The 12,240-nt window shown below is 38.7% G+C and overlaps 1 protein-coding gene across 4 annotated transcripts in view; it reads right to left on the minus strand.

Moving 5' to 3' along the window:
* Positions 1-7,201: 7,201 nt before the first annotated feature.
* Positions 7,202-12,240, minus strand: part of SRBD1 (S1 RNA binding domain 1) — a 123,728-nt gene continuing 118,689 nt past the window's right edge. For all 4 annotated transcript variants that reach the window (XM_018085353.2, XM_018085355.2, XM_018085352.2 and 1 more), the window contains 2 exons: positions 9,977-10,161; positions 7,202-8,178 (listed from right to left, as the gene is read on the minus strand). In XM_018085353.2, the coding sequence (XP_017940842.1) occupies positions 7,889-8,178; positions 9,977-10,161 (475 nt within the window). In that variant the 3' untranslated portion in view covers positions 7,202-7,888. The remainder of the gene's footprint in view (positions 8,179-9,976; positions 10,162-12,240) is intronic.

Below are 12,240 nucleotides of genomic sequence, written 5' to 3' on the forward strand. Positions count from 1 at the left end.
CCATTGCAAAATGGGGTTTAAAAAGGGACTCAATGAGCTTACGAAAGGGATCTTGTAATGAGATGCCTGTGATAGAATGGGATTGAACCCACTGGAACTGGACTTAGTCCTGCCTTCTGCTCCTATGCAGTTTTTAGTTTCTTGTTTTAAGAACCACTCAGGAGATGACATAACATCTCTGGAAGACCTTCCTTCAGGCTGCAAAGGGTCTAGAGAAAATATCATCCATATACTTATCCCTGGCTTTTTATAGCTATGCTATGGAAAGGCACACCACCATAGCCTTGCCTGAGATGAGGTAATCACATAACATTTCCCCTGTGGAACCCATGCCTTGTTTCATGCAGTGCAAGGGCATTCCAAAGGACATGCATAAACTCTCCCCAAATTTCAGGTGCCTGATTTGTCAGTTTAAGCCCTGATCTTTTATTACCTTTTTCCTCGTGTAAAGATCATACAATATCAAGAAGTTCTCCTTGAACAGACAGTCAGTTTGTGGAGCACTACGCCTTCCCCACACAGTTGCGATCCCATAACCACCAAATCAGTTAATACCATAACTGTCACCCTGACTATAAGGGAAGTGTTCTAGTATTTCTCACAACAAACCCAGATACAAGTTACATTAAAAGGACATAGAACATATGCTGAAATAATGAAATTGTACTTACACTTGAAAATAAACCTCTGCAGTGCTGTGGTTTGCCCAGAAGTGAATAACTCACTGCAGATTAGAGGGGAAAAAAAATGGAAAAAAAAGACCGGCAGAGAGAAATAATGATAAATCAGTGATATTCTGTTCAACAAAGACAAGAGAGAAGACCTGAAGAAACCACTCCTCTCCTAATTGGAAAAGAAGCATAACTGTTTCAGAGGGTTTTAACTGTGGGCAACCTTGGTATTGGAGATGAGCTGAAGCTCCACTCCCATAGGTGGGAATTTTTTTATTGTTGTTTTGCTGATCTCTAAAAAGGGCCACATTGTCACTGGTCCACTCGAGTCTGCAAGCAATGGAAGGCATACAAAGTGACACTGGTCCTCCAAGAAACACACTACTGCAACTTGATCCAAGTGAGAAGCTTAATACTCTGAAATGTGGGAAACAGATTGCAACAGAGACCGTCAAGGATTTCCTATTGCCAAGGCAGACATTTTCCTTTCCTGTCATTTTGAATGACACAAAATTCACTTTCTAAGCTTTATGAATGACATAAAATTTGAAATTAATTTTATAAGCTTTACTACCTACTCTTCCTTTCCACGAAGAGTGCCCACATATCATCTCACAGAAAAAACTAAGATTCCATCAACAGCAAACATTGAATGATACTTCTTTCAGCTCTTACATTATCAGTCATTTTGTGTCCCAGAAAGCAAAAGGCCTCATAAAACATATTGAAGATTAACATGCCTGGCTTACTGTGGATCAATTCTAAACTAGGCAGTCCATAAGAGACAGTACCCTGAGAACAGGTTCAAATTTAAAACCAGGTAACTATCTCAACTATAGAGCATACCAGGAAAGACGGTCTTTCAGGTAAGCAAAGATTCAGTTTCTATAGAGGTAATGAGCATGTGCTTACATAAAGAGTTAAACACCAGTGCAGATCTTAAATTACTGATGCTGTGCACTCTTATAAAAAGAAATTCAACCCAGTATACAAATAACTGGATTTCCTGCTATTTTCAGCTTTCAATTGGTTCTGCATCTCCCCTCCCATGCACTAAAGATAACCACAGAGTAATTTCAAGTGATCAAATAAAGCTTTGATAAACTGGTCTTTCAAGGACCCTTTCTGCTGGGTATAACTGAGCACATACTTTGTGTTTCTCCCACTTGAAGCCAGTTAGTTCCATACTACATTTTAGTAGCAATATGCACTGATATGAAATATGCAATTTCCATTAGCTATTACAAATACTTATATTTAGTTTTTTATCTTCATGTAAGGTACAGGAAGCAGGAGACAACTAGGCTCAGATTCTATTACTACTACATTACCATTACATTACTACCATTTGCATTTCATCATCTTAAATCCATTCCCATAAGACCATTTACTTCTTCAGGATGTTCTTCCCCAAATCCCTCCATTTCCTTCCATTTCCCCTTTCCTGCCCTTCCCTCTCCTCATCACACAAAAAAGCAGCAACAGTGCCAATATACAGCCGCTGGTATGTGGCAGTTTCCGCTCTCTGCCAAGCTATTCCACGCATTTAATTCTGAGGTGAAAATACTTTCCTAAGATTTCACTTCTATTTGGTCTTTGTAAATGACCCTCAAGCATAACAGTTCCTCTCATGACATTATTTCCACATACCTCATTGTGAGTCATATGCAAAAAAATTCACTGCTTGACCACAAAGGCAGACATAGTCTTTACTAGAAACATGACTGCTGATGAGATATGAAAATTCAAAACTCCAGTTTAGCTGATTGCATAGTGAAAACAATTTCCATTTAGTAACATACAAGTGTAGTAGGATAAATGGATCTGTAAGATAAGGATAAAACAACTTTGACCAACTTTTCTGGGGTGGTGATCTCCTCATTACTTGTTCAAGACAAACAACATCTCCATAATTAAAAGCCTGAACTCAACCAGATTTAATAAAGCTAAAGAAACCATGGGGATCCTCGGTTTACTAAATGTTCCTTTCTTTGTTGTTTCTTCTAGAGAATAACAAGAGAGAGAGACAAAACAAACAAATATAAATAATAATTAATTGGACTGTTCTGTTGAACACGCCTTAATCTTCTTTAGTTCCAGAAGCTGAATACGGTAAAAGCTCTAACTAGTGAAACAAGGGGCAAGGCAGCCAATTTCAAAAGCTTGCTATCCCCTAGTCAGGGATAGAGAGCAGGTAAGAGGAAATTTAAGTGCTTTACCTTGAACTTTTGGTTAGGTTTAAAATTCCCAGTGGGATTCCTTGTGCTCTGGGCAAGGTCACCAGCCCCCTCTCATTTCCATATAGTGGAGAATCTCTTAGGATTCTTGATGCAGCGACCTAACAGTTATAGGAACAGCATGAAACACAATAGACCTGATTAAGAGCAGCAATCCCCATTGTGCAAGCTCACACAGAAGCAATACTCCAGCACTGGTCCCTCCCGAACTGAAGAATTACAACTGTTATTTTCAAGTTGCAGAAGCTGTAGTTGTGTTTGTGGTGCAATACATAGACTCCTTACTATTTGCTATTCAATACTCTAGGTCTCTACAGATTGTTATCAGTTGCAGAAAAGTTTTATGAGAAGAGGTTAACCTGTTACAAGTGACTTACATCCATCTGAAAAAATAGCCAACCGAAGTTCCAACATGGATTAGAGGGTCAGGTCCTAGGAACAGTTGTGAAAAAGCAGCACGTTCCAACAGCTCCCTCTCAGGAGGTACCTGTAGCCAGCATACAGTTGCAAAATCCACCAGAAGAACCATTTGGAGGCTAAACTGGAAACAGGCAACCAAAATTCTCTAAAACTAGTCACTGAGGTTGGCTGTAAGAAATGCAGACGCATCATTTACTTGTGAAGCTCTCTAGAGTATGGATTCACAAGGATTTCTCAAAATGAAACACTTCTAAACAGTTACAGCTTCTACATGCCTGAGAAGAGGGTGAGGAACAGTTGGGACCAGTAAACCAAGATGCTTTCGAACCTTTAGGTGATCTCTAATCAGGAGGAGTGGAATTACTGACTCGCCCAGCTTTTGTATAGCCCTGAGGACACACCAGCTCCCTCATAGCTCTTTAGGAAACCTTGAACAAAAGAGAGTAATGTGGACTGGCAAAAGGAAGTGGTTCTATCCACAGTCTTACAGGATTGATAATTTTGAAGTTGGATGTCCTTAAGCAAAGCTAAGTAGCTACATAAATTACCCTCAGGAAGGCTAGAAAAGCAAGGTGCTGTTCAGGCTGAACCAAGAACTCACTCAGCACTCACCTCACAGTGGGTAAGGCTCCTTATATAAAGCTCTGAAATTAAGCAAATACGATTCATGTTTGGTTTCTAGCTTCCAGGCACAGTTTCTAAGTGTATTTGTTGTTAAATAAATACAGGCACCAAGTTCAAGATGCAGTACCACAAAGCTGTTAGATTATTTGTTCTCCTGAATTATGCATTACTTTCACCTGGTATGCAGTTTTGCTAATGCAAGTACCCCATAAAGCCCCAAATTCCAGCATGTCTATATGCCATATGGACAAGCTTCTCCAACCGTCTGCTCCTCATGGAAATTCTATTTGTTTTCCTATTGATTTTATTATGTTTAACAGCATACTAAATCATTCCTGAGGTTGACAACTTTCTGGAAAATTGATATATGCTGTCTAAAACTGCCTGAGGCAGGAATAAAACCAAAACAAATGGTTTCTTTTAAACTCTTGATTTGCATTACTACAGCCAGGCATACAAGTGCCATCTTGCTTAGTAGAAGAATTCTTCTCCTTTGTGTAATATCTGAAGCACAGGAAATCTTTAGAAGCTCTTCTTATGGATCTGCATATTAGGGGAAGGTGATTGCAAAATACCAGACTATTTGAGTGAGGGTGGGACTAAAAAAGCAGATTGTCATCCAAGATCAATGGGTGGATTTTCTCTCTGGGGAGAGGTGGAACTATGTGTAGATGCCTTGGAATCTACAGCTTAAGGCAAAAGTAGAATTTTTAATGAGACTTAAAGACTCATATTTAATTCTTCTCCCAAGAAAGTGTACTTTAAAGCAATTAAGTAAGATCAGGATGAAGCAGGGGGTTGTTTGTTTTAAAATTTTTAAGGCATCACCATCAAACAGTACGGAATTTGTTTCAAAGACTGGACTTCATCTCGAATGAGAAAAAAATTCTTGGTTCAGAAACTAAAGGGGAAGATGAATTAGAGAAAGCAGTTTTGATGCTTTGATGTCAGAAATCTGAACACCACAAGAATCCAAGAGGAAAATCGATTAAGAAGAAATAATTTTTAAATCTCCAAAGGTCTGAAAAAAACTAAGAAGGTCATATGCACACATTTTCATCTCTGTTAGACTCTCATTAGGCTGTTTTAACTGCTGTGTTCTGGCAAAAAAAAGAAAGAAATTGCAATGGAAAAATATTTTTATGGGAAGTAGTTAAGGCACTGCACTGACAAATAATGACACTACATTTGCAGAGCTGCAGACATTTAAGACATATGACATGAAGTCATGTACTTCCCATTTTGGTGTGATTGAACACATTCAGACAAATGGAGATGATATTTTCCTACAGTGTCTGTGATGACACAGAATAAGCTTCTGTGTTCTACTGTGGAGAAACCAAACTACACATGAGTATGCACATTGAACTGTGAGTAAGCAAGAAACCTCCTGTGAGTTAACAGGGAGAAAAATAGTCTCAAGGAGATGTCTTGCATGTAGAGAACCTTATGATCACCCAACACACATACACAAAAGTGCAGAAGATGCTAGAGTCCTCATAATATTAAGGATTAAAAAAAATAGTACAAAAAGAGAAAATAGTCTTCATATTTACCATTGAATTGAGCTTCTGGAGATCAAGTTTATCTCCTTCTTAGAGAAGGTCAAGCAAATCCAGTTAATTTGCTAAGTGCTTAGATATGTAGAGATCATATATAAAGCTCAGCAGAACTCAGATCAATGGAGATACCCCTGTAAGTGAACATTACCTACTTTGCATCTGTGTTTTCCAAGACAGTAATATGGTATCACAGTTTCTAAATTCATACCAACAACATTGACCTTGTAGAAGTATTACAGGAAAATTTCAGAAGGCCTGCAAAACATGATCCCAAGCTTTTACATTAATAGAAAATGGTTGTTTTTTCTTTGGTAGACAAATGCAGTGAAGCTAGTAAGATCTGTTGCCTTTTTTCCAACCGCTAAATGATCCCATTATCTCCAAAATACACCGTCTACAGCTGGCTCTTAATTTTGAAAATTAAAGCACAGAGCTGGGAGATTAAATCATGCCAACCTTTTCCTAACTAGTATATAGACCCTGTGCCAACAGCTTGTTCTGGTTCCAGCCAGGACACAGTTAATTTTTGCAGCAGCCAGGCGGGAGCATGGCTAGGACACAGAGGTTATTCTATACCATCATTTCATTGCCAGGGGTGGGGGTGAAGGCAGTCTTTTCCAAGGAAAAGGGGTTCCGTCCAGTCAAGTAAACATGGTGGAGGGAGCTGGCCAGTATTGATTGTCTCTTGTTGGGGATGGGGGGAAAGGCAGTGTGCGTTAAGTGGGAATCATTTCTTTTCTTCACGAGTACTCTTCACGAGTACCGTTGCTGTTACTGTTTGTTTTCTTATCTCATTGCTGTTTCCAGTAAAGTTTTCTCATTTCAACCAGTGGTCTTTACCTTTTGTACCTCCAATTCCCCTCTCCAGCATGCCACTGGGGAGAGGGGAGGGAGGATCGGCGTGTGGTTTTAGTGGGAGTACTAAATTGGAGAATATCAATCCTAAACCATGACACAGCTATCTGGACATCTGTAGTTAGAAACCTTGTCATCAAAGATGTTTGACACTTGCTAGAGGTGTTATTTGTGCTCATCTGTTGTAGACCTGAGTTTCTGCAAACTTACAGGTAAGTTTGTTGACTGCAAAGGAAAAACATCCAACACACCAAAAACTCCTTGGAAAGGTCGCATATATATGCTGTTGTTGGAGACTATTCTGCCACTATGCCTGTCCTTTGAAAACTTGACTGAAGTGGTAAACCCTTTGAAACACCACCAAAACACCACAAAACCAAAAAGTTTCTAGTTGGAAGAAACAAACCTCATGCACTAGGCACTCCTAGCAGGAAACACTAAGCATTCTTACTAAAACAAAAGTCTAGAAAAGCTTTTCAAGCATCTACAACAGCAAAATGATTTTTACAGAGAATCATGCCTTCGCAAACATTGGCTGTGAAAACACGTGTTGAAAAATTATTCTCCACTCAGAACAGGCAGAAAAATACATTATATCAAAGATGGAAAAAACATTAATGTCAAGTTGAAGGAATCCAAGACAGAGCAACATCAGGCCATGGGCTGTAGTCTGGTATTACAGCTCAGGAAAGTGCATAATGTTCAAAGGGTCAGGCAAGTGCATCCTCACAAGCTGCATCCTTAAGTTGAAGTGTTACTGATTGACAACATGTTGGAAAGAAAGATAACTAGGACTGTTAAATCACTTGTAGAACAGTACACTGACAAAAGATGGTCAGAAGTGTTTTTATTTTGCCCAAGAGTAGAACAACATAAACGTCTTTTGACACTTCTAAGCAAACTTCCTTAAACTCCAAGGTACACCCAACTGTGTTAATCAATGATAACTGAACAAGCAAAAACAATACAGGTAAACAGACCTCCTATAATGTTGGTCAAATAAATTAAAGCTGAATATTTCTGAACCATCAATAATCTTAGCAGATGCTCTTTTTTCAGTCTACTTTTCAAGCAATGTCATGACCACCTAGCTTAAAAAGATCACTTTTTTCTCCTAGGTGCCCTCTTTGAGACTCTCAACCACAAAACAGGCAAACTGAATGGCTGTTTTTTGGAAAGAGAGTTGTAAATGTGTCTGCTCATGCAGTATTGACTAAAGATTAAGACAGCAAAACTTGCACAGACAACAGATAAGAGATCTGTCTGACAGCCCACTGGAATTTCATTTGGTCTGCAGACAAAATAACAAGGTTGTTTGGAGGTAATCCAAAAAACTGTTCTACCAATTATTAACAGAAAGGATTAATGAAATGTGGAAAAACCTAAATCGAAATAAAGAAAGAAAAAAAAAGGTTGAAGGTTTCAACACTCTCATTAAACGCCTCCATCTCCAGAACCTTGCTGACATTACTCATTTACATAATCCTTTAAAATGAACACTCAGTCACTGAAAACCCTCTCATAAAACACGAATAAGATCCAACGTTATCCTCAATCGAGGAATATCAACATTAAGCACTTTAACTTCAACTCTTTCTCCAGGACCGAGGCCGAGGCTTCTTCTCTTCTTCACTTTAGAAAGTTTTGCTTCAGTTATGTTTCGCGCTGGAATCAAACCCGCTCTTCCCACACCAATATCAACAAAAACTCCAAACTGCGTCGCATTTTCAACTTTTCCAGTCAGAACAGCACCAACACTTAAGTCTTCAAAGCACACTATGCTTCTCTTGAAATCAGGTTTATCAAAATCTGTTATAAGAAACAAGAAACACGAGTAAGACTCCGGAGAAAAAGGGTTTCTAAGGTTTCTGAGTTGTTTCCAGATGATAAGAACTCCTCCCAAGGTAGCTCTAAGGTCCCAAGTACTGCTTTCAGAACCTTTTTTAAATAAAGACCTATTTGTGATAAACAATTTATTTCTTGTATTTTATTTATCACTTTAAAAGACTTTGATTAATGGAATAATGAGTACAGTGACTCCACGGTATGAAACTATCATGAGGGGATCAGAAGTGTGTTGTATAGTAGCTAGTGACTGAAAGATTCTTTACTCTCTTTTATTTGCTTACAGATCCACTGCTGGCCAAGGCCGAGCCCATCAATGATTGTGCCTCTGGGATATGTATTTAGGGGAAAACCCCCCTGTGCAACAGCAATTGCAGCCAGAGAGAGAAGTGAGCACACGTGAGAGAAACAGCTCTGCAGACACCAAGGTCAGGGAAGAAGGAGGAGGAGCTCCAGGCACCAGTTGCCCCTGCAGCCCGCCACGGTGGAGACCATGGTGAGGCAGGTTGTCTCCCTGCAGCCTATGGAGCCATATGGTGGATCAAAGATCCACCTGCAGCCTGTGGAGGGCCCCACACCAGAACAGCTGGATGACTGAAAGAAGGCTGTGACCCCATGGGAAGCCCATGCTGAAGAAGGCTCCTGGCAGGACTTGTGGACCCGTGGAAAGAGAAGAACATGGTGGAGCAGGTTTTCTTGCAGGACTTGTGACCCCATTGGGGACCAAGACTGAAACAGTCTGTTTCTAAAGGACTGCACTCTGTGGAAGGCACCCACGCTGGAGCAGTTCATGAAGAACTGCACCCCACAGGAAGAACTCTTGATAGAGAAGTTCATATGGCTGTACAAGTGTATGAACTAGGCTGTCCACTCCAGTCATGGAGTTTGTCTAAAGTGATACTGAATGTACTAGATCAGCAAAATATTAATATTTCCACCAAGGATTCCCTTTTGTTTTTGTGTCCCTATGTTAATAGTCTATCCTATTATACAGACCACCAGAACAAAACGAGACATAGAAAATACACATTTTCAAGACAGCTAGTGGGAAATATTTATAAAATATGCACAGAAACTATTAATGAACCCAAAAAAGGGAGGCAGAAACATTGGTTTGGGTTTTTATAAGCATAAGTTTATTATTTATTACAAGCCTGCATCTTCGCTGCCTACCTTTATCTCTTGCTGTCGTAAGAGAATCCAGCTGTAAGTTGCACTAAATGACAGCATCTCCAGATGTTTTACCTCATTACTTACCTCAACTTTCTTCTCCTCCACCTCAAACTGTTCAGTTCTACTGCAGGTTTTAACTAAGGTAGGTCATGAGCCACGTGCTACAGTTACACTTGTCACCAAGAACTAGTGCAATAAAAGAGCAGAACTACACACTACTATATTACTGCCCCACAGAACTTTATTACTATTTCACCTTGGTCTCAGCATTCTCCTCTGTGATGGAGAGCCAACACGGATTTAATCAGCATAGAGTTAACATATTGAAACTATTTCATTTGTTAACAGCCATACAACTCCCCTTCCTATGGCTGAAAATGCCGTGATTTAAACAGGATTCACACTCCTTACCTACAGAATTGGAAAGAAACATCTGACTATGATATAACCTTTACCTTGCCTGAGAAAAGAAATGGAGTTTCATGTCCATGAAAATCTACTACTACTTTAGAAGAAGAAAATATGCTGTTTTAAAACTGGTAAGTAGAACAATCAAACTGAGATTACAGCCTTCCAAACCAAGGTTTACCTGTACGAATGTCATAGCCTTCAGGCTGAGTCAGACCATCAATGATCAGCTGCAGTGTGTGCACTGTGGTATTCAGCCTTTTGGCTGTGCCTTCCAGTCCTTCCCTTTCAATTACTGCTTTTACTTTTTGCTGCATATCCGATTTTCCTATGTCATTTGCGTTTCCTCCAATCAAGGATAAAAACCTGGGAAATTCAAACAAAGACAGAGAGATTAGAAACATCCTTTAGTGGGAACTGAACCTTTGCTCTATTTAGGGCTTTTAATTACTTTTTCATTGACGCATGAACAAAATTTTTGATAAAAAACATGAACAGTGAACAGTTTCTCAAGTCCATATCCTCTCAACTCATCACTGATCTGGCACATAAACGGAAACTTAGAGTCTATCCATATTCATGTATCTTCTGGAATAGATTATAAAACTAGAAGCAAAATTTTAAAGTGTAAATAAATCTCTTCTCAGATCAATGATTTAATCTCACGATAAAACCACATTTCATTATGACTGAAAGATGTCTTTCACCACGAAAGTTTCCTAGAAATAAGTGAGAGTTCCATAACACTGTCATTTTTATTGTCACTCTCATTCAAATTAAAATGAATGGCCATTTAGTTAAGCAACAATGAACATTCAAAATATTAAATTAATATGAAGAATCTATAACCCAACTTTAAAACTTCATATAAAATACTTCCCTTGTCTATGAACTCCATGATTAAGAACAATTAGTTTTTCAGAAACTAGGTAGTCATCGAGTCAAAGTATTCACACACTGCAAACACACTTATCTTTTCTTATTGTCACATATATACCCACACTGCAAATTGAGACAAATTTGGACTGGCATGTAAAAAGCTGAAAAGAAATACTTTAAAATAACTATGACTTGACCTGTGATCCCTTTTTTTTTTTTAAACAAAAGAAGAAAACCCAAACACAATTACTGAGGTTTTTAATTCTGCCATGTTAGTACACGTCTGAGAAGCACAGAGAAGAGAAGACAAAAATTCACATGCAGACCCCATCCTTATCAGCAGTGATGCCTTAGACAATGTTTATTTATCACTGAATAAACATCCTTATTTCACTGAAAGACTTGAAAATGTACACCAAGACTTTAATGGATATCAACAAATGAAAATGAGGATGCAGCTCATAGAAGCTAGGACAAATTGTACTAAATAAAGCAATTTTTTCTTTTCTCAGTAGATGCTTCAGTTGTCTGTCCTGCTGCCCTGATCTGCATCTCACCATGAATAAGCCTCTTCTACCCTGCTTTATCATGTTCCTTACTTTGGGACAGAGGCACATACTTTTTTGCGTGTTTTCCACCACAGCAGACAGGTAGAATTATTGACCCTGTCCTGCAGAGTCCGAGTAAATGTTCCTTCCAAATTCCTAAAAGAGATCTCTCCTTTCTATCCTTATCCTGCTTCACAACAGGTGTAAACTACCAGCCTCAAAAGAAGTGCTGACCAGCAGGTTCATGCCCTGCACTTGGCAGGAGACATTCCAGCTCTCTTAAGAAAGCAGAAGCCCCTGGTACTCAACCTTCTCCCCCTCCCATCCCCCAAAATACCTGCTGTGTTTTTTATCAAAACCTGAGGCTAGTATTTCTTTTATCAGGAGACCCAGTGGGGTTTTTTATTTTTGTTTTTTTTTTTTTGTTTGTTTGTTTTCTCTTTTTTAACCCAAGGAACCCAACTGAGATTATTTCAGCTGGTGAGCAATAAAAAGTTACATGGACTGAAATACAGAACTAAATTTCTTTTTGAGAAAATATAAATTGAAGAAACATAATTAAAGTAATATCTGACTTTCAGTAAATCACAAAATTAATCTTTGAGCATAAGGGCAAAGCTTAGCTTAAAAATGTCCACTAATTTCACTAAAAGGAGGAACATATGTTCTAAAAGGATGTAACATCTGTTACAACTGGCTGTCAGGACTTCCACTTCTACACTGAGTTCGAGTGCAAGCACAGTGATTTAAGTGTACTGGTTGCTCAAACACAAAGATTTGCATTTAATAGTGATAATTTTCATATTAAAGTTTTTAGTGCATACACACCTTTCTTATGGCAATGTATGAAGAAGAAAATTAATAAGGACTCAGGGAATGGTGCTGTTCTCAGGATTAACTGAATTTTGTTTTGACTGTATTTCAACTGTTGACACCACTTTTTAAACTAGTTTAAGGTGGTTTTGAAGCAAGGTACGTAACAAAACAGATGCAAAATGGTTTATAATATTAAATGCAA

The sequence above is a fragment of the Manacus vitellinus genome, unplaced genomic scaffold (assembly GCF_001715985.3).
Source record: "Manacus vitellinus isolate BGI_N305 unplaced genomic scaffold, ASM171598v3 scaffold_8_pilon, whole genome shotgun sequence".
NCBI lineage: Eukaryota > Metazoa > Chordata > Aves > Passeriformes > Pipridae > Manacus > Manacus vitellinus.